Source organism: Myotis daubentonii, chromosome 9, assembly GCF_963259705.1.
Source record: "Myotis daubentonii chromosome 9, mMyoDau2.1, whole genome shotgun sequence".
Classification (NCBI taxonomy): Eukaryota; Metazoa; Chordata; class Mammalia; order Chiroptera; family Vespertilionidae; genus Myotis; species Myotis daubentonii.
The window spans coordinates 79,855,071-79,876,136 of NC_081848.1; the positions used below are offsets into that span (position 1 = coordinate 79,855,071).

General features: G+C 61.8%; 1 protein-coding gene across 1 annotated transcript; it reads right to left on the bottom strand.

Moving 5' to 3' along the window:
- Positions 1-352: 352 nt before the first annotated feature.
- GRK2 (G protein-coupled receptor kinase 2) lies at positions 353-18,738 on the bottom strand. Its single transcript, XM_059709928.1, has 21 exons — positions 18,352-18,738; positions 8,947-9,023; positions 7,157-7,230; positions 6,928-7,029; positions 6,753-6,827; positions 6,574-6,635; positions 5,774-5,825; positions 5,476-5,567; positions 5,001-5,100; positions 4,827-4,905; positions 4,615-4,745; positions 4,232-4,326; positions 4,054-4,161; positions 3,782-3,848; positions 3,395-3,495; positions 2,778-2,844; positions 2,605-2,700; positions 2,237-2,399; positions 1,961-2,097; positions 1,760-1,873; positions 353-1,662 (listed from the first exon to the last, which is right to left on the bottom strand). The coding sequence occupies exons 1-21, from the start codon at positions 18,462-18,464 to the stop codon at positions 1,498-1,500; spliced, it is 2,070 nt and encodes a 689-aa protein (XP_059565911.1). The 5' UTR covers positions 18,465-18,738; the 3' UTR covers positions 353-1,497.
- Between the last annotated feature and the right edge of the window lie 2,328 nt (positions 18,739-21,066).

The window sequence follows — 21,066 nt, forward strand, 5'->3', positions numbered from 1 at the left end:
AGGGCAAGGGCCTGGAGGCTCACTGTGGCCCTGAGGGCAGAGGTGCTTGTCTGTCCTGGTGGGCTGGGGTGTTCAGTCCAAATGTGACACCAAGAAGCGAAATTCAGATACCTCCTCCTGCTTCCCGGGGCAGGGGTGGAAGACCCTCTCTGCTCCCCCAGGGTGGGACTGGGGAGGGGCGGGGAGGCTCCTACCCCACCCTGGGGGAGGCCTTGGGCCTGGGCAGGCTGGCCCTGGATGCCTGCCGTGGTGGTGGAGGGGGCTGGCGCCACCACGCCCTCTCCCCTCATGCCTCAGCCCAAGGGTGGCTGAAAATGATCATTGGGCACAAAAGAGTCTGACACAGCCAAAGTCAGGCACCATTTTTTTATAAAAACGCATAATCTCATTTTTTCACTTTAAAATCACATTCAAAAATCGGCAAAGAAATGCCCCAGGGAGTGAGCAGATGGGAGGGGAGGTTGAGCCAACCCAGCCCTTGGGGAAGAAGGCGCGACACCACACATGGCAGCGTGACTGGCACGAGGGGGCATGCGGCGGGTGAGGTGGCGCCCTGTGGGTAGTGGCACTGACAGGACATGTGGCTGGGGGCTGGACAGCCCATGGGGCACACTGACGATCCTGGGGTGGCGAGGGCTGGCCCAAGCGGCCCCTCTCGCTGTGCAGCCCAGTCCACCCAGGCTGGCCCCTGTGGTCCTGGGCAGACAAGGCCTTGCCCAGTCCAGAGTGACGGGGCAAGGGCGAGGCCCCGGTACGGATGGGGGCAGGGGCTGGGGACCTCAGGCCCAGGCTAGGCCAGTGTGGCACAGCCCAGAGTTGCCTTTCTGTGGTCCAGGAGCCTGGGAGCTCGGGGTGGGAGGAAGGGCGGGGCTGCCATGACAGCAACAGCACCTGCTGCCAACGCCACCCTCCTGGCCAAGCCCCAGTGTCCAGGGAAGGTGGGAACGGCGGCAGCCAGTGACAGGGACGCCTCCCAAGTGAGGGTGCAGGAGTCCAGATCACTGGGCGGCGCTGGCGTCAGGGAGACCATGGGCTCCTCCTCACCAACTGGCTGGAGGCAGGACAGTACAGGGCTGTGTGTCTGTCATAGGAGGGGCCGAAGTGGAAAAATCCAGGTAGTATTCCTGTGCTGTGGCCTCCCCTGGGGTGGAGGACGCTGAGCCACCCCACCGTGCTGTTGGCACAGAGCACAGCCCAGAGCCGGAGGTGGCACTACCCCCAGGAAGGGGCGGGGCTGCTGGGGCTGCTGCTCTCCCCTCCACAGGAAGACACTGGGAGCAGGTAACCGCTGGGGCTTCAGGGCTGACAGGTGGCTGGACAGCGGCTGGGTTGGTGGCAGCAGGAGCCAAGGCAAGCGGGCCCCTCCCTGGGGGCTGGGGCCACAGGAAATCACAACAATTACAAAATAAAACCTTTTCCGCTTTGCGGGAAAACAAATAATAAAAATTCGACAAAATAAATTAGAGGTTTATAAAAGGCGGGCGGGCGGGTGGGGGGTCAGAGGCCGTTGGCACTGCCGCGCTGGACCAGCGGCACCTTGCTCAGCTCCACCACGGGCGAGCGGGCCTTGTTCTTCATCTTGGGCACCCGCTGCACCAGCTGCTGGGCCTCACGGTAGGCGTCACGCAGCTCCTTCTTCCACTGCACCAGCTCCGGGTCACTCTGCACACGCCGGGGGTCGGGCAGGTGAGGCCTGGGGGCCCCGAAGGCCACGCAGCCCCCGCCCGCCCCTGCCCGCCGGGCCCCACTCCCCACTCACGTCGCACTGCAGGACGAACTGTTTACCACCGCGGATCTTGAGGAGGAGGCACTTTCGCTCCTTGATCTGCGTTTCCTCCACCGACTGGATCTCTTCCATGGTCAGCAGGCTCTGCTGCAGGGCAGGGAGGGACGGACCGGGGCGGTGAGGGAACAGGCCGGGCCCAGCCAGCCCGGCCCCCGCCCCCGGCCCCATCCTTACCGGGGCCTCGCCCTCGCCCCGCCACTCGAGCCGGTTGGGGAACAGGTAGAAGTACCGCCGCTGCCACTGAGTCAGGAAGGGGTTGCCCATCTTGGACATGTAGCCGTGCATGATGCAGTCCTTGCCCAGGGCGTAGTCTGCCGTGAGAGAGTGAGAGAGGCCCCGCCCGGTTGGGAATACTGGTCGGCTGCGACCTTGGCTGGGATCCTGAAACCCACGCCTGTGTCTCATCTATGCAGTGGGCAGTGGGTCCCCACGGCGGCCACCGACCCTCACCTTCCTCGTGCCCCAGCTGCTTGTTTTTGGTTTTCTTGCGGGTCTCTAGCCGGTCTGTCTCGGCATTGATGGTGTCAAAGACAGTCTCTGCCACCTCTTGCTGCCACCGCTCGGAGATGGTGAGGGGGAAGTTGCGGTAGAGTTCCTGGTCGCTGTCCAGTAACTGCGCCGTGGGGACGAGGCAGGGGCATCCATCACCATGGGCATGTCCCGCCCAAGGGACTAGGGCAGGGTGCTCTGGTGCACCCCCAGGGGCATTTGGGGGAAGGAGCCTGGGGCCCACAGCTGACGGGGCTGGCCAAAGGGCCTCCCAGGGCAGGGAAGGGATGTGGATGCCCGGGGCTGGGCTCAGGCGCAAGGCCCAGTACCTTGATTCCCTTTGTGTCTTCCTCATCGAAGGAGCCAATGTCGAAGGCATCAGCAGCGTTCACCTCCCCTCGTGGGGGGATCAGCGGGGGAGGGTACTACGGCAGAAGGAGGGCTGGGCGTCAGCACGGGGCAGGGACTGCAGAGCACCACCGGCCCCGGCCCCTGCCGTTACCTTCTGCAAGAAGACCATCTGCCAGTCCAGGGAGCGGAAGAAGGGACTCTCCTTCACCTCCTGGGCCCTGTGGGGAGACGCGGGTCATCCGGGCTCTATCCGGGTGCGGGGCAGGTGGCCCCAACTAACTCCTGGTTTGGCCACTTTCTGGCTCTGCGACCTTGGGCAAGTTCCTTAAACCTGAACCTATTTCCTCATCTCCAGTGGGGAGAACAGCAGTTCCCACGTCTCGTAGGGCTGTTGTAAGTTTTAATATTGTAAGTCTTGCAACATCATGCCTGGCACTTAGTAAATGTTTAATAAACATAAAAAGCTGCTGTCATCATCATCATCTGATCTCACCGTCTTTGTTACAAGGGCCCCTCCGGAAGCCAGTCACCAGCCAGCTCCAGCAGCTGCAACCCGGGGGATACTGGACTCAGAGCTGGCTGTGCCCCAACCTCCTGCGAGTTCCCCAAAGGAGGCTGGTTCCAGTGAGGGGACACAGCCTTGTCCTCAGGGGGGAACAGGCAGAGGCCAGCAGCCCACAGCAGAGAACTGGACACCGGGCAAGCCGAGTGCTCAGGGCCTTGCTGGGAGGCAAGACCTGGGACAGAGGCCCTGGTCCCGGCACTCACCCTCGGCCCAGGCAGCCCAGTCTCCGGTGGACATCCCTCTGCAGTAGCCCCTCCAGCAAGGAACGGAGCTCGGGGGAGAAGGAGTCGGGCAGCTCCACAGCCTGCGGGGAGAGTGAGATGTCAGCAGCGGCCACAGAAGAGCCCCCGGCTCCCAGGAGAGCGAGAAACAGGCCCAGCTTCCTAACTCCCCCACCCCCAGCGGGCATGTTTGCTCTGACAATACAGGGAAGGAGCCTACAGGGCAGGAGGCCAGAGTGGGGATGAGTGGCCCAAGATCGTTGCTGGTGAGAACCAAGAGTCCATGACCCTGATACCCATGAGAGACTCCAACCCCACTGTGGCCCCATGGACTCCATACAGCACCCTGGGCTGGAACCCCACACTCACCATTGTCAATGTCATGCGGTCGATCTCATGCTTGTCTTTGGTCTTGTGCTGCCGGAAGGGACTGTGCCTGGGCAGGAAAGGACAAAGGCCGAAGTCACAGATCAGAAATGGGGAAACTGAGGCAGGGAGCATCCATGGTCCTTCTCCAAAGCCAGGGATGATGCCATACCTAACACCCAGGTGGCTGTGGGCTCCTCCCCCAGCCTCCTACCTGGACCAGGGAAGAGCTGCTCTGTCCGGTCCCACCCATCCATGTGGGATGACCCACTCACCCCCGCAGCAGCTTGAAGAGCATGCAGCCCAGGGAGAACCAGTCCGCACTGCTGTCGTAGGCCACACCCTTCTGCAGCACCTCGGGGGCCATGTACCCATGGGTGCCCCTGTGGAAGCAGAGGTCATGAGTGGGTTTGGCAGAGGGTTTGGGAAGGGCGGGTGCGGGCTGGCACTCACACACTGGCGTGGGGCTTCTTCTTGGAGAAGTCGCAGGCCAGGCCCAGGTCTGAGATGCGCACGTGGCCATGCTCGTCCAGCAGGATGTTGGCCGGCTGTGGAGGAATCCCAGTGAGCTGCCTCCCCGCAGCTCAGGACAGGGCCCAGCCAGGCAAGGTGCCAGCTGGGTCGCTGCCTTCACTCTCAAGGGTTATGGGTGTCCAGGGACCAGGCCCTGGGCGGGGTCCTCCCCTCCCCTCCTCAATCACAATCTGAATTCAGAAAATGGCTTGTTGGGCGGGAGGGCGCCTCGGGGAGGAGCCGGCTGGCCCTGTCCCGGGCACGCCACGCCTATGGCCTAGTGGGCCAGGTGCACCGAGAGGAGGGACAGGCCGGCGGCTCACCTTCAGGTCCCTGTAGACGACGAAGCGGTTGTGCATGTGCTCCAGGCCCAGAATGATCTCGGCCGCGTAGAAGCGCATGTCGGCCTCGGAGAAGACCCCGTGCTGGGACAGGTGGTAGTGCAGGTCCCCGCCTGAGGGAGGAAGTGCTCAGCTCCCTGTCCCAGTCCCCCAGCCCAGCTCCTGGTCCGCCTGGGGCCGGGCCCCGCACTCACCGTTCATGAGATCGAGGATGAAGCTGAGTTTGTCTGGCGTGTGGAAGGCATAGGACATGCAGACAATGAACGGGCAGTCCTGGGAGGGGACAGGACAGGAAGTCAGCAGAAGCCGCCCCAAGGTCCCAGAGCCCAAGGCTGCTTGGTGGCCAGCCCACCTGGCCACCCGCTCACCCCGGTGCTGACGAGGGACAGCATGATGCGCTCGTTCAGAGCCAGGGTCTCCCCCTGCTTCATCTTGATGCGCTTCTTGTCCAGACACTTCATGGCGTACCTGCGGGGAGGGGGCCACTGAGTCAGCCCAGAGGCGCTGTCGTGCAGAGTCCAGGCTGCTCTGGGGCCCAGGGTCGGGGTCGGGGAGTCCTCCGAGCCCTTTTGGGGAATTCTGGGCACCACAATAAGCTTATGACACACAGAGACAGAGAGAGGGCAAGAGAAAGTGCTGATGGGTGGGAGGCTCAGGGGGTAAGAATGTGGAGAAAAACAGAGGCATGGAGTGACTAGCAAGCCTATGTCCCCCTGCAGAGACCTGCCCATTCAGGACCCTGTCACCTGGCTCCTGGGACACTGATGCCCCCACAGCTCTCCCATGGACACCCATGCCTTCAGGGCACCCCCAGGGGCCCTCCCTTCCCTCGAGTGCGCTAACATCTTGCCCGTGTCGGCCTTCCGGCACCCATAGACCTCGCCGAAGCCTCCTCGACCAATGATGCGGTGCACGCTGAAGTCGTTCATGGTCAGCTGCAGGGGCGGCAACAACGGGGGTCACTGCAGGCTGCCTGGGCCCCTGCCCACGGCCACCCTCACATGCTACCTGCCTGAGCCACCCCCACGGGGAGCCTGGCACTGAACCCACAGCCACCACACCAGAGGCTGGCAGACTCGCTGACCTGCCTAACCTGGACCAGCCCTGGGGCCCAGCCCCCACACCCACCCAGGCCACTCACGTGGATGTTGAGCTCCACATTCTTCCACTGGCAAAACCGTGTGAATTTATCACTGTGAGAGAAGAACCGGGGCTCAGGGAACCTCAGAAAGTAAATGGGATGATGCCAGGTGTGAGCCGCCCCACCCCCCTGCCATTCCCTGGGTCCTGAGCCTCAGTGTCCTCTCCAGAACTGCCCAGGGACAGTGCCATCCTGAGCTGGGCCCCTGCCCGGAACTCCGGCCCGAGCGGGGCCTGGCCACCTACACGCAGGTTCCTGCTGCGATCAGACAGGTTAGAAGGAGGTCTTCCAGCCTGAGACTTCCTGCCGCCGTATCGCTGACAATGCTGCCTGCCTCAGTGACACAGCACTCACTCCCCGCGAGGCCCACTCCACGGCTACTCCTTCCATCAAGCTGACAGCTGCCTACAGTTCCCACCCACCAGGTGGGCTCTGGCCGTGAGGGCGGGGGCTGGGGCAGTGTGTCCTCTCGTGTCTACCCGAACCATCCCCCACGCTTCTCAGTCCAGGTAGGCCCAGCAGGATGCTCAACAGTCCGTGGGAGGAAGGGCTCACAGGTGGTCCCATGGTCCCTGGAGAATCACCTGGGACAGGCTTGGGCTGAGGGTGGCAGGAGTGTGGGCAGGCAATGACCTGGCCTGCCTAACCTCTGAGGACTCTCTTCACTGGGGTGTAGACGGGCCCAGGCACCCCCTGCCCAGGGCCTAAAGCAGGCTGGCTCCTCTCCACGCCATCCACACCCTTCGCAGGACAGCCTCTTCCTCCCTCTCCTCTCCTCTTCTGCATGCACCCACTCTCACCTCTCGATGAATTTCTGGAACACATCCCCTCGGAGGTTCTGACAAATCTCTTCGATGTACGGCTAAGGGAGGAAGGCAGAGGTTGGCGACTGGGCCCGAGTGGGAGCTGATCAGGCTCCTTGACCTGGCCGAGGGGACCCTGGCCTGGCCGGGAGGCGGGGGGATAGGTCAGCACACACCTGGAAGAGATCTGGAGGCACCTGCCTCTTCACCAGGTGGCCCTGGACATGCTCAGTGGCACTTTTCGAGAAGGGCTGGGGAAGACAGAGATGGCTGTGAACTCTCCGCAGGGCCCTTCCATCCCTTCCCAATGCCCAGGTCACTCCGGGCCGGCAGGCAGGTCCGGGCACTCACGTGCGAGCAGGCCAGCAACTCCTTCATGATGTAGGTGTCGAAGATCTCCCGGCTGCAGGCCAGGCGCTCCTCCTCCGTCTCCAGCTTCTCGTATCTCTTGATCTAGAGGACAAGATCCCCCAGGGTAACCTTTGGCTCAGGGGAGCCTAGAGGCGCCAAGCATCTTGTAAATTCAGCAAAAGCAACCCAACCTCGTCCCCTCCTCCAGGCAGTGCAGGGGCCGGCTCACCTCCTCGTAGAACTCCACCAAGGGCTTGGCCTCCTCCAGGTGTTTCAGGCAGAAGTCTCGAAAGAGCAGGTACCCTGAAAGCAAGCGTCAGGTCGCACTGAGCCACACCATCTCAGAGGCCTTCCCACCATGGAGGGTGGTGTGGGCTGGGGGCTCCCTGGGCAGAACCGGGCAAGGAAGTGGCAGAGATGGTCTCTGCCAGGCAGTGGCTGGGCAAGATGGCCTCGAAGGCTGCTGCCAATGGAAGATTCTTGGATTTGGGGCCAGGGCACCTGCATTTCTACCCTCTCAGGATCTCCTCCTCAGATGGTGGCTGGAAAGTGAGCGGCACGTTGGTGAGTCACAGGACAGGGGCTGGCTCTGGCACGTGGGCCCCTGCCCTCTCACTGCAGTCTAGGGACCTGCACCTCCTCCCACAGTGTGACCCCGGCCCCGGGCAGCTGTGCGGGTGCGGCGAGGTTCACCTGGGCCAGGCCAGAGCCGCGGCACGGGGGAGGAAGCAGCCCCCGAGGGGCCACCTGCTCTCCCTGGACCTCATAACCCTCCATCTTCTGCTGATTTATTCTCACAGCAGCCCTGAGACACAGCACACGGGAGGTGCGGTCCCACCGGGGACCCTAAGGCTCAGGGAGGTCTGCCAGGCAGGTGTCATGTGGCAGGTCCTGTGAAGGAAGGCTGGGGAGCGGGGCCTTGAAGGGCGTGGGCTACTCGGGGGGAAGAGGGGAGATGGGCTGCGGCCACGTCTCACCCTCCCAGGGAGTAGGGGCCTGAGGCCTGGCCAGACCACCTTGGAGGGCAAAGGAGAAGTATGCCCTGCACCCTCCTCCCTGCACCCTCCTCCCTGCACCCTCCTCCCTGCACCCTCCTCCCTGCACCCTCCAGCCCAACCTGGGTGAGCATCTTGCACGTGGGAGTGTTCTATGCCTCCTTGGGGGCACTGTCCCCACTGCCTCGCGCCTCTTCTGGAGCGTGCAGACTCACTTCTCGTAGGGGGGCCTGGCCCATTGGGGCCGTGCCTTTGAATAGCTCAGTGGGGCTTTCCCTGGCACTATCCCTTCCGGGCCTCCCACAGGTGGGGCTCCTGCGTTGCAGGTCCCAGGTGAGGACGCCAGCAGGCTCAGAGAGGTAAAACAACGTGCCCAAGGCCACACAGCACAGGCCAGGGTACCCAAGCTGTGTGCGGCCTGAGGAGCTGGCTCCCAAGCCTGACCTCAAAGCCTGATCCCACCAGGCCAGGCTACCGCCGTTTCAGATCCCGTTCTCTGAAGCCCCATCCGAGCTGAGTGCCTGGAGCCTGCTTCCCCGAGACCTGCCCCGACCTGCCCTCAGGCCAGGTCCCCACTCTGAGGCCAGGCACTGGAAGAGGAGGAACAGAGGACCAGGCCCGAGCGGGCTGCTCACAAAGAGGGCCCATGGGGGCGGGGTGGGCCGACCACAGCGAGGCAGGCGCCACAGGAAGAGCCCCGCCCCTTCCTGTCAGTTCTACCAACGGCCCTGAGCAGCTGTGCCTGCGCCAAGGGGAAGCTGCAACTCTCAAAAACAAAAACCCCAAAGGAGGAACTTCCCCGGTGGCCCTGGAAGACTGCTGGGCCCCCACCCCTTCACAGGGCTCCCTGGGCCGACAGCCAGGGACTGGGAGGCACAGCGGGTCACAGCTCTGCTGTCACCCAGGGGCTCCCTGGCTGCCCGGCCCCAGTGGATGGGAGGCAAAAACCCGGGGAGCCAGCCTCAGGGTCTTCCTGTTTCCACACCCCAGTCCCTGGGGCTGGCAGAGCCCCCACTGTACTCACCCAGTTTCTGGGAGAAGATCTTCTCGAAGGTCACCTCGCCCCGGTCCTCCAGGTACTTCTGCATGACGCTGCGGATGCTGAAAGACAGAGGGGCCGTGTGACCTGGGGCCCCTGTGATGCCTGTCAGCAGAGGGCACTGATGGTGGGTGTCACTGCTCCCTCTAGGAAGGTCACACCAGAGGGACCCGAGGACCCCTGGCCTGCCCCCTAAGGCTCTGTCCCCCAAAGCCAGGGTGGCCAGAAGGTGGCTGCTGAGAAGTCTGGTCCCAGCATGGCCTTGTGCTGGCTTTGGGGTCTTGGCCAACCAGAAGCAGGTGATGGATCACCAGAACGTGTCCTGTCCTCACAACGGAACGCGTACTGCTCAGCCAGATGGACCAGTAGTGACACCCACACACGTTACAATATGCTGGGCCTTGAAAGCATTCTGCGAAGCGAAGAAAGAGAATCATAAAAGACCACGACCCCATTTATATGAATGTCAAGAACAGACAAATCCACGGAGACAGAAAGCAGATTAATGGTTGCCAAGGGCTGGGGAAGGAAAAGGGGGGGTGACTGCTAAGGGTATGGGGTCTCTTTTGGGGGTGACAGAAATGTTCTGGAAGTAGAACATACACAACATAGTGAATGTACTAAAACCCACTCAACTGTACTCTTTAAAATGATAATTAAAAAAATATTTTTATTGATTTTTAGAGAGAGGAAGGGAGAAGGAGAGAAACATAGACTCGAGAGGGAAGCATCAATCAGCTGCCTCTTGCACCCCGCCACCAGGGACTGGGCATGCAACCCGGGCATGTGCCCTGACTGGAATCGAACCAGCAACCTTTAGGTGCACAGGATGATGGCCAACCAACTGGCCAGGGCTAAAATGATACATTTATGTTATTTGAATTATATTTCAATTTTTAAAAATGGTTAAAAAAGAAAAAGCCAAGCCTCAGTTCCCATGTCCCTAATACCTGTCCCTGGGTTGCAGCAGGGGAGGGGTGGCCACTCTGACACAGAAGCCAACCCCCCGCTCTACCCCTGTTCATCTCACCCCCCGACATCACGCACCGTCTGGGAGAGCGACACTGCACTTCAAGCCTCAGACACACCGTCTGTCCCCTCCGCCCCTCCTGGGCCACCTGCAGTCCATCCCTGCAGCCTGCCTGCCACGACGGCCGCTGTGGTCATGTCGGGCCCTCACTAGCCCAGGATCCCGGGGAACACGCTTCGCTGCCCGAACTGAGGGCAGTGCTAGCAGTCGCACCGAAGGCCATGCAAGGCGCACGTGACCCCTAGGGTATGTGGGGCCACCAGCAGGCCACTAATAGAGAGACTGCAGCTGGTAAGAGTTTGGGCCGCAAAGTCCAGGCTGCGCCCTCACCTCTGTGTCCTTCTTAGAGCTCAGCACGGGGCCCTGGCCACGGGGGCCTGCTGTACATCACCTACTGGAAGGCGAGGTGCCATGCACCCCTCCCAGGACACAAGCCTGGTTCTAGGACATTAGACAGAGTGTGACAACGCCTGCATGGGACCCAGCCGGTTCAAGGCGACTCGGAAAGGGAAGAGTGCTCCAGGCCTTCGGGACAGGCTGCGTGGAGAAGGCGGAACTTCAGTGGGTTCCTCAAGCGCAAACAGGATGTCAACAGGTGGTGAAGCCCAGGGCAGGTGGGTGGCCCAGGGGAAGCCAGGCCGGGGATGAGCAAGGACACTGAAAAGCTCGGTCAAGGGCAGGGAGTGAGCAGACGGACTCCACTGGGGCTCCCACTGGAGGAAGCCCAGGTGTCTGACGACGGGGCCCGGAAGGAGGGAAAGAAACAGGGTGGGGGGAAGGCTCAGGCCGTCGGACGGATGGAAGAAGGGTTGGCAAGGCCAGTGCACCGGCGGACCCTGCTCAGCCTCTGGGCCTGGGCCTGAAGGAAGGGGACTCCTGCCCTTTCCACTCGGTGTTTTCCCTCTGATGGTCTCAGGGGAAGCCCAGGCCCCAGCCTTCCTCGGCCTTTGCTCACGTTCCATCCACTCAAGGAAAAGCCATGCAAGCGAACATGGGAACACGCGGAGCTGACGGGCGCACACAGCTTGGCACCTCCTGTCCAGACACTGGGACAGCTGGGGGGAGGGTGGGGGGCGAGATGCTGGGCCGAGTGCAGTGCGAAGGGCCCAGGCGAGGCAGCGAAGGCTCGGCAGGTGGCGAGACCAGGCAGCCAGGAGTTAGGGGCAGGAGCCCAGGAACTCCGCAATGGCCAGTGCCTGGGTTTCTCCCGTGAGCGGGACCAGGAAAGCGGGGCCCTCATTCTCAGCCCCGGGCTCTTCACATCTGCACCCCATTCCTGTGGCAGAGGAAGCGAGAAAGCAATCGAGGAAAAACAAATGGAAAACATGTCCATCCTCCTTGGAGGTGGACACTGACATGGTGGTCAGGTGTGCTCAGGTGAGCGTCCAGACAGGTGATGCGGACGACACACAGGATGACCCCAGCCTGTCTGGATGACCCCAACACGGCTCCTGCAGTCATCACTGGGAAGCCCCCCAGCCCCAAGCTCCCTTTATGAGAACCAGCAAGACTGGCGCCGGTTCAGTGACGGAGACGGACGACACGGGAATGCCCAAGGGGAGCCGTCCCGCCACGTGACCCGACGGCCCTGCAGGGCAGCTGAGAACCGACACCGCGGTCCCCCGGGAATCACACCGTCGGAGCGCCGCCCACCAGAGAGGACCGGCCGCGGCCGTGGCAGCAGAGCCTCCCCACCTCGCGCTGTCACCTCAGCCGGGGACAACGAAGTGGCCCCAGCTCGGCTCGGCTGCCTCGCGGCCAGACCCCGCCCTCCCCCAGAAGCTGCACGGGAGGCCGCAGCATTCTTCCCGGCCCACAGCACTTCACTTTCTTCCTTAAAAAGAAAAAAATGTTTTCTCAATAAAACAAACACGGCCCCCAACCAAACACAAGGTCAGACTCGGGCAGAGCCCTCGAAGGGAAGGCCCCCACAGCGACAGCGTTAGGGTTTCCTGTCCATTCCCACGGGGCCGGCTGAAGGGGCTGGCAGGTTACAAAAACGTGTCACGGGGACACTCCCGCCAGGGTGGCAGGTCCAGGCTGGCACGGGAGGTGGTGATGGCCTCCTGGGCTGGGCCACCTTTGTGTCCAACCCCCGCTCCCCGATCCTGGAGGAGTCTGAGTGGCGGGGAGCCCAGGGCAGCATTCCTGCCCCTGCCCCAGTCAGCAACCCCCATATCCAGGAGCATGTGGCTCCCACCTCAACCCTGGGCTGTCAAGAGGGCCAAGTGCCTGCATCTTTCCTGCCAGCGTGTGCCTGAGGCTCCCAATCAAGGGGCGCCCAGGTCTGGGTTCCCAATGGCTCTCCCGCCGCCCTCCCCAGAGGCCAGGCCAAGTCACCCACTTCAGATGTCCAGTTTCCTCATTTGTAAAATGAGGATGTCAACAAAATGCTGAACTGTCACCACAGCACTGGCCATTTAAGAAGCCTGAGAGGCCCCGGCCGGCCGGCGTGGCGCAGTTCACTGGGCGTCTCCCCTGCACTGAAAGGTTGCTGGTTCAATTCCCAGTCAGGGGACATGCCTGGGTTACAGGCTCGATCTCCAGTAAGGGGGGCGGGGCGACAGGAGGCAGCCGATCATGTTCTTCTCTCTCTCTCTCAAAAGTAATAAAAATACAAACAAATAAATAAATGGATCCTACAGCCTGCACCTCCTTCTACTGTGACCATAAGCTGCAGCCTGGTTCAGGTCTCTGTCCCACACCTGCCATGATCTCGGAGACTGAGGCCTGTGGCCAGGCGGCCTCCTAACAGGCGAGCCCTGACCAGGAGCCCAGGCCGCTCTGCTCACAGATCAGCCTCATTCACTCGTGCTGTTCAGCCTGGGGCCTTGGGCAGAGCCCAACACCTGCCCTGCCAAAGTATTGGGGGGCCCTCAGCAAGGGGCCCACATCACCACGGCAGGGACTGCCGGCCTGGATGCATGGCACTGCCACCTGCAGCCAGGGCTGCTCACACCGGCTCCAGCTGCCCCAAGGAACAGGTCCAGTCTGACACGCATGAGGGGGCGGGAGGGGGGGAGCACTTCCTCCCTCTCAGCCCAGAGTCAGGGTTGGGGTGACAGAACAGCAGGCAGGGAGCGGGTGAGAACTTCCGGAACCTTCTGGCACCACGTGGTTCACAGGAAAAGCCGAGGCCCTCACTCTGTGGCGCAGTGGCCTGGCCCCTCATCAGTGACTCCTACTCAGGGCCACGGACAGGAGCCTCTGTGGACTGGGAGGGGCTGCAGGGTCAGAGGCACACACCCCTTCTGATGGTGAGATCAAGGCTGAAAGAAGCTGGGCAGAGTCCCACACACGTTAGTGGCAAGAGAACATCCAACCCTCCCTGAGAAAGGGCCTCCCACCAGCCGGAGCCCCCCTTAACCTCTGTGGAAGAGCGGGGTGCGGGGTCTCAGGGTCCCTGGCTCGTGGCCTGGCTGCCTTCCCCTCCACTCCCTGCCAGTGACTGCGGACAGCAGGCGGCATCTCCCCTGGGAACCCATCAGGCTGGAGGCAGCTCTGGCTGGCACCTGGCAGGCCAGGGACCATAGTTCCTGTGCCCGTGTGACAGAGCCTTGAAATCCCAGGACAATGCAAGCTGGCACGGGCGCCAGGGACTGGCAGGTCCAGTGCAGCCACGCCGGAATTGCCATGCTCTGGGAGGTGACAGTTAACAAGCCAGCAGAGCGGAGGCTAAGGCACTCCTCTGTGGCATTTCCAGGAAACCTGGCACCGCGGTGGCAGTGGTAGGAGGAAGTCCCCTGGGGCTTCTTATTAATATTTCTCAATGACTCTCCCTCAGGCTGACAATGTCCTCGGAGCCCGAGGACGGGGCACATAGGAAATGGGAAAGACTCACTGAATCGGCCAGCTGCGCAGCAAGCCCTGGCGGTGGAAGGGAAAACGATGCCCACTGGGCACCACACACACAAGCCCCCTGCAAATGTCCACAGCAACCCAGGCTCCCAAGGGCACGGTGGCCGCAAAGGGGCTCCCTGTGGGGTGTGCAGGAAGAGGCACTCTGGCGGCCTTGTCACGTCACGGCTTCTACACGAATATGACCCGAGCACCACACCCTGCGATTCACTGCCATCGAGTTAGAATGCAGCAAGAACAAACTTCCAGGGCGCTGTGCCCTGAGGTTCCCAGGAGGGGCTGACCCCTCCCGAACCCAGGATGGCTCCCCCGAGAATAAAGCTGCCCACACGTTAACACCCGATGCCCCCCCGAAACCCTGCTCTTCCGCCCGTCTTAGAAAAAGCTGCTGCTCAGCACCTCAGTGTTAGCATCTCCTGTTCGAAACAGCGCAGCAATAACGTGAGTGACTCCATCTTCTGTGATGAGGGAGCGGAGGACTCGGTCCCTCGGGGCCACAGGAGAGTGGGGAGTGGCCACAGGAAGGAAGGGCAGGTGTGATGGAGGCTGTGCATTCCCCAAAGACTGTTGGGTTCGTGGCTTCTGTTTGGTCCAAGGCAGGAGCATCATGTCCAGGAAGCATCACGTCCTACAAGCACTTGGCCCATCTGCAAAGCTGACCTGGGCGCCTGCTGGGGGTGGGGGGACGCTGGCTGCAGGGTGTGCCTACATCCGACATCACTGAGAACTTACTACTAGGAACTGATCCTGCGTTAATCGGATACATTATTCCCGGGATGACAGAGCCCAGAATCCCCCGCACGGATTCCAGCCTGTGGCTCATGTTCCCTCAGATTCCTCGGTAAACAGGCAGGCGAGCAACTTCATGGCAGACATGTGAAACCCAGTGATTGGGAAAGGAGAACAGATGGGAAAAGACAGGCCAGAGACCGATTCCTGGGGAACAAGGGCCTTCAGAGGCCCAGAGGGAGTGACTGCTACTGGAATGGAAAGTTCTGGATAAGGAATAAAGGCTGGTGGTAAAGAAGGGGAGGGATTAGGGGGGAGAAAAACCTTCCCCTGCACCCCATCCCCCACAAATCAAGGGCAGGAAGTTCTGGAGGCTAAGAGTGGTGGGTCCGGGAGACAGGGGAACCAGGAGAGGGACAGGAAGGAGGAAATCCACGGTGGGGGAGGCACCAGGAAGGAGCCGAGAAAATGGGAGGCTGCAAGAGGCACCCGGCGCTGACAATCCACTGCTGGGGCTGCTGCTGTCACCAGGGAGGGCAGGGGTCCCTCCGGGGACGGCCCAAGACGGGCTCCTCAGCAGGAGCCCAGAGATTAATTACACAAGGCCTCCATGGTCATATTAAGCAAATGACAGTAATTACAGAGCCGCTGCCGTTGCTGGAAAGGGAGACAGCAGCTCCTTCGGGGAGAGGAACAGACCATGGACCCTGAAAGGTCATTGTTCATCGTTTTACCGAGGCAGAAACTGAGGCAGGCTCGGCCAGGATAAGGGAGGTAACCTGGTCCTGCAGCAGGATTAGAGGCCGAGTCTCCTGTCTTCCAGCCACACAAGGCGACTTCCTTCAGTGAGAAGAGGAGAAATGGGTCTGTTTTCTTGGATTCTACAGGGTGACAGAGGGGAGGCCCCTATGCCAACTCAAAGTGGCCTTGTGCCCAATAGCTCCAGTTCCCCAACCCTGAGAAGCCAGAGCTGTGACGACAGACCCTCTGCCCAGCCAAGCCGCAACCTGGGCACCAGCCGCAGGGAGCCCACCGAGGTGGGAGCAACTCCAAATGGCATGTTGTCATGGGGAAAACCACAGCCTTTCTTCTGGACCCTGACCTGTGTGTGGGGGACGACGTGACCCCAGACATGGCACTGCCTCCTCCAGGCACTAGCTTTGCCAGGGCAGCCGATGGGGGGTGGGCTGGGCCTAGCGAACCAGGACAGCTGACGGTGCTGGGGGCTGCCCGGCTGCTCCCAGGCCACCCCCCCAGCCTCACGGCTCCCTGGAGAAGGGGTGCTGGCTGGCACATTCCACAAAACGTGGACGGGTGAGAGCAGAGCTGTAGAGGGGCGTGCAGAGGAACCTCAGCAGGGAGGAGCACGTGGGAGCCCAGGGGCCTGAGTTCAGGTTCCAGTTCCCCCCCGTAACCGAGTCTCCTCCTCCCTGGGAGCCTTAGTTGCTCCAACTATGAAATGGGAGGATCTCAGAACACCCCCTGCTGTGCCTGCTCCCACAGTGATGAAAAGGATAAAATGGAGTACGAAGCACTGTGCAAACTGGGAAATGCCAGACAGAGATACAGTCCTAATGACCTTCCAGGGCAGGAGGCAGCTGGCCCACTGGGTGTGGGAAGCTTCAAGCAACGGCTGGCGGGCGCTCTAATGCAGGAGGCCTGGACTCCTCGGAGCACAGAGCAGCTCCGGCCCTGCCCTGGCCTCGGCTCACCAGTGGCCCCTGCTTACAGCCTCTAGTCCGTCTCACAGATGCGGGCAACCTGCATGGCAGTGTGCTGCCGGATGGTGACCCTAGACAAGAACCAGGACACCTGGCTCTCGGCTCTGCTGTTTGCCTACAACGCCCAGCCATCCTGGTTTTGGACACGGCGCGGTGCTCACCGTTCTTGTGCAGCTACTACACGCAAGGCGTGGCCTCGTCAACTTCACAGGTTGGTTTTTGGATCAACTGAGATGACAGATGTCAAAACAAATCATAAATTATTATAATTTCCACCATTATCCCTCTCTCCACCACAGATGGTGAAGGGGCCGGGGAAAGAGGTACATCTCGTTTCTCTGGGTGCTAACACCTGCAGAGCCAACCCAAGGTGGGGCCCCATCAGGAGCAATGCATTCTGGGGAGAGATTACCCAAAGGCAGAGAATTCCAGAAAGGGCCCCGCCTCGCCATTTGCAGAACTCCAACCTGCGGGAGGGTCTTGGGGCCTTGGCCACCCAGGCGAGCCGTTGCAAGCCCCCGAGGCTGACTCCCCCATTTCCTCCCTCATGGCTTTGTCATTTCTGAACTCCTTTTTGTTCTAACTGTCACTGCTCCCCGGACAGCCCCCAGCTGACAGTCAGTCTGGTTCCTGTTTTGAGAAATCTGATTGCAAATGTCTAGAAAAAAAGGGCCCTAACGGCCTTTTCAAACTGCAGACCAATTTTCCTCTCCCGGGCCCGGTGTTCAGTCAATCCGAAACCCAGTGAGCAGGGCCCTGTGGGAGACGCCGGAGACTGCAGCATGGCAGCCCTTGCAGCGTTCGGCCCCGCTTCAAAGACTCGGGACACTGCAGTCACAGCCTCACTTCACACCATCCACATTTCACAGATGAGAAAACCGAGGCCCAGAAACCAGAAGGGACTTGCCCAGAGTCACATGATAACACCACGACAGCCAGGACAGGCCCAGGCTCCTGGGCTGGCGGTCGCCAACATGCCACCTCTCTCAGGCAGGTATGGAGGAGTTGCTGGGACTGGCCTTGCCAGGTAATTCGAGGAACGGTTGTGGGCACGCGGCTCTCACAGACTCAGAACGGCCAGGTCCTGGCTCAGGCCGGCGCGGTGGCAGAAATGTGGAACTAGAAGCCGGAAGCCCTGATCTGGTGGCAAGGCACCACCCCGATTACCTGTGACACTGGGCAGGCGCTCAGCTCCCCCACCTGTTCCATGGGGCCCAAACCACACCCGTCCTACCTGCCCATGGGCGGCCACCAGGCTCAAACAATGAAAACAGACTCTAGAAACCATAAAAAGCCCCAGCTGTCGCCCGTATCCTGTATACTCCTGCACCTACATCCTGCACGCACAGTCTAAACTTTGATACCAGGTGCAATGGCATCAGCCGTCTCACAGGGAGGTGGCAGCCGTGGTCCAGCTGCTGCAGGGGTGCTGGGAGGTCCCCCAGCAAACAGCACTGCAGGGCCCATATGCGGGGCCCACCCGAGGCGGAATGTAGGGGAAAGGGGGTGGCGGTGTCCCCTCCACCGGGATGGGGCACACACCACACCCTGCTCCCCGCCACCCCGACCCCAAAGCGCTCTCCCACCCCATCCCAAGCCAGTGGCCCCTCAGCCGGTGGGGGAGACTTTTGCCTCCCCCAAACCTCACACAGTGTTGACCAGAGGGGCTGGGAGCGGAGGCAGAGAAACCCCCGGGGGAGCCGGGCTGCAGGGGCCGCAAGGGGATGGGTCAGAGTCAGGCCAGGTGGACGGTGGGAGGCGCAGGAGGGGCCGGGGAAGGGACCAAGCGCCGCCCGGAGGAGGATGGAGGGGCTCGGGCTCCTGGCGGAGAAGGCAGAGCCGAGGGCCGGGCAGGGGCCGCGCGGGGCAGGGGCACGGAGCCGCTCGGGGAGCCCCTGCGGCTGGGGAGCCCCGGCGTGGGGCGCCCCGGGTTCAGGTGCGCGGGGCTGGGCGCGGGCGCGGGGCAGCGCTGCGGGCCAGGAGCGGCGCCGGGGCCGGGGTCGCGGGCAGCGCCCGGCGCGCGGGCGGCGGGGTCCGGCGCCGGGGCCTCACCTGGGCTCGGGCAGCAGGATCTTCTTGGACGCGCGCGCGGCCGGCGTGGCCTTGCTCTTCTCCATGGCCATCAGGTAGCTCACGTCGGCCAGCACCGCCTCCAGGTCCGCCATCTTGGCGGCGGCGGCGGCCTCTCCCGCCGCTCGGCTCCGCTCCGCTCGGCTCGGCGCGCTCGGCCCGGCCCGGCCGCTCCGTCGGCCTCGGGCGCCGCCGCCCGCCCGGCCCCGCTCGGCGCCCGCGGCTCCGCTCGCCGCGGCTCACTGGCGGCGCCGCCCCATGGCGCCGGCTCGGGCCCGGCCCCGGCTCGCTCCGCTCCCGCCGGGACTGCAGTCGGGCCGCCGCCACCGTCGCCGCCCGCGCCCCGGAGCCGCCGCCGCCGCCTCCGGCCCCGCCTGCCGCGCACAGCGCCAGCGAGCCCGCGAGGGGCCGGGCGGGCGGCGGCGCCCCCTGCAGGCCGCGCGGGCTGCGCCCGGCTTGACCCCCGCGGCCACCCGGACCCCGTCTCCGAAGCCGGCGGCCCCGACCGGGTGGGAGCCACCGCCGGGATCCCAGGCCTGGAGCACAGCAGAGGGAAACGCTGGACCCGGACCCCGACTCCCAGTCCGACCACCGCCCGGACCCCAGGCCCTGCAAGACCACGTCCCCGCCCGAGACGGGCACGGGAGAACATGGTCGCAGGGACCCGACGAGAACGCCCTCCTCCCTGATCTTGGACCTGACGACACCAGACCCGGATAACATTGTGACCCGAGCCTCGGATCAGAACGCCAGACCCAGACCTGGGACCCTGACCCAGACCCCAGAACCTCACCATGACCTTGGATCACAACCCGGGCCCTCCACTCCACACCCAGACCCTGACCCTGACACTGACCCCAGACCCCAGGTCCCCAACAGGACCCCACAGCTAGATTTTGGGTCGTGATCTCAAACGCTGATCAAGGGCACAATCTCATCTTGGTTGCTGACCCCCAACCTTGATTCCAACCCCAAAACCAGACTGCTCTCATGACCCTGGACCCTGAACTTGGGGGCAGAGCCTAGGCTGGGTCTTGGACCATCAGCACCAAACTAGGGTTCTAGACCCAACACCAAGAAATCTGGACACAAACCCAGGACCAGGACATCCAACGAGAACCCAGACTGGACTTAGAACCGTAACAGGTCGCCAGGAACCTGGGACCTGACAACTGTGCTTCCTGGGCCCGTTCCCCACCCCCACCCCTTCCTGCTCCAGACCCAATCCTGGCCTCAGGACTCCCACTGGGGACCAAGGACCCTGCACCAGCCCTTGCCCCCCCCGGACCAGTTTGTAGACACAGGTCCCTCACACCCAACCCAGTGACAGATTCATGATGGAATCATCGTAATTCCATAACGTGGGGTCCAATCTCTCATCCTGGGAGGGCACAGGGTCTCCGTGCTGCCTGGCAAGGGAAACTCACTCTGCTGAGAGCACAAGGGGTTGTGGGGGGTGATCTATGTGTTTCAAAGCAGCACCCCTATCTCAACATGTTCCTCTTTATTTTTTTTATTTTATTTTTTTTAATATATATTTTATTGATATTTTACAGAGAGGAAGGGAGAGGAATAGAGAGTTAGAAACATCGATGAGAGAGAAACATCCATCAGCTGCCTCCTGCACACCTCCTACTGGGGATGTGCCCGCAACCGAAGTACATGCCCTTGACCGGAATCGAACCTGGGACCTTTCAGTCCACAGGCCGACGCTCTATCCATTGAGCCAAACCAGTTAGGGCCACATGTTCCCCTTTAGAGCCTCTGCTGTCCAAGATGACAAGGTCCTTTCCCACCCTGGGCACAGTAACCAGGACCCTTTTGTAAGGCAGAGAGGCCCTCCCTGGGCACCTCTCAGGCTACCGCCCAAGATCAGCCTCCGCAGACCTTGGAATCAGCACGTCAGAGGCCAGGTCACTTCTGTGTGGGTAGCACCACCATCCACCCAGATACCCAAACCAGGGCTCCAGTCATCAGCCTTGACTCCGCCCTCTGCCCCTGTCCTAATCTAGTTTAGTGCCACACCCTCTGGTTTGGCCTCTTGAGAACCTTCTCGAATCTGTCTGCTTCTCAGCAGCCTCCTGGCTGCTGCCCTGATGCCGGCCCGGACCAGAGATGCCTCTTCCAAATCTAGGTCTGATGGAGTTACTGCCTGGTGAGCACCCAGACACCGCACTCCAGGCCAGAGGGAGCTCCAGGCTCCCACCCACTCTGCCCAAAACAAATCCGGTGAACGAGTTCCTCAACCTGCAAGTCAAGGTCTTAGACGACTGTGCCCAGTTCCCCTCTCCAGCTTGTGTTGCCACCATCCTCTGCATCAGGGGTCCCTCTGCCAGCCTAGCCCTCAGTTCTCACCTCTGTGCATTTGCTCTCCCTTGTGCCCGAAAGCCCTGTGTGTGTCCTCATCTCTGGTGAACTCCTGCTCATCCTTTAAGACCCATCTTCTCCCGGTAGCCTTCCCCAACCCCCCACTCCGTACAGCTCTGATTCTGCACTTACCACTTAGTTCCTTGATTTGAAAACATCATCAGTTGCAAGATGCATAATGTCACATTTTTTTTTTCATGTCATGTTTTTTACAGTGTGTGTGTGTGTGTGAAGCTTTATTAAATGTTTGCATCAATTGGGTCCGGCTGGCGTGGCTCAGTGGTTGAATGTCGACCCAAAAACCAGGAGGTCATGGTTTGATTTTGTCAG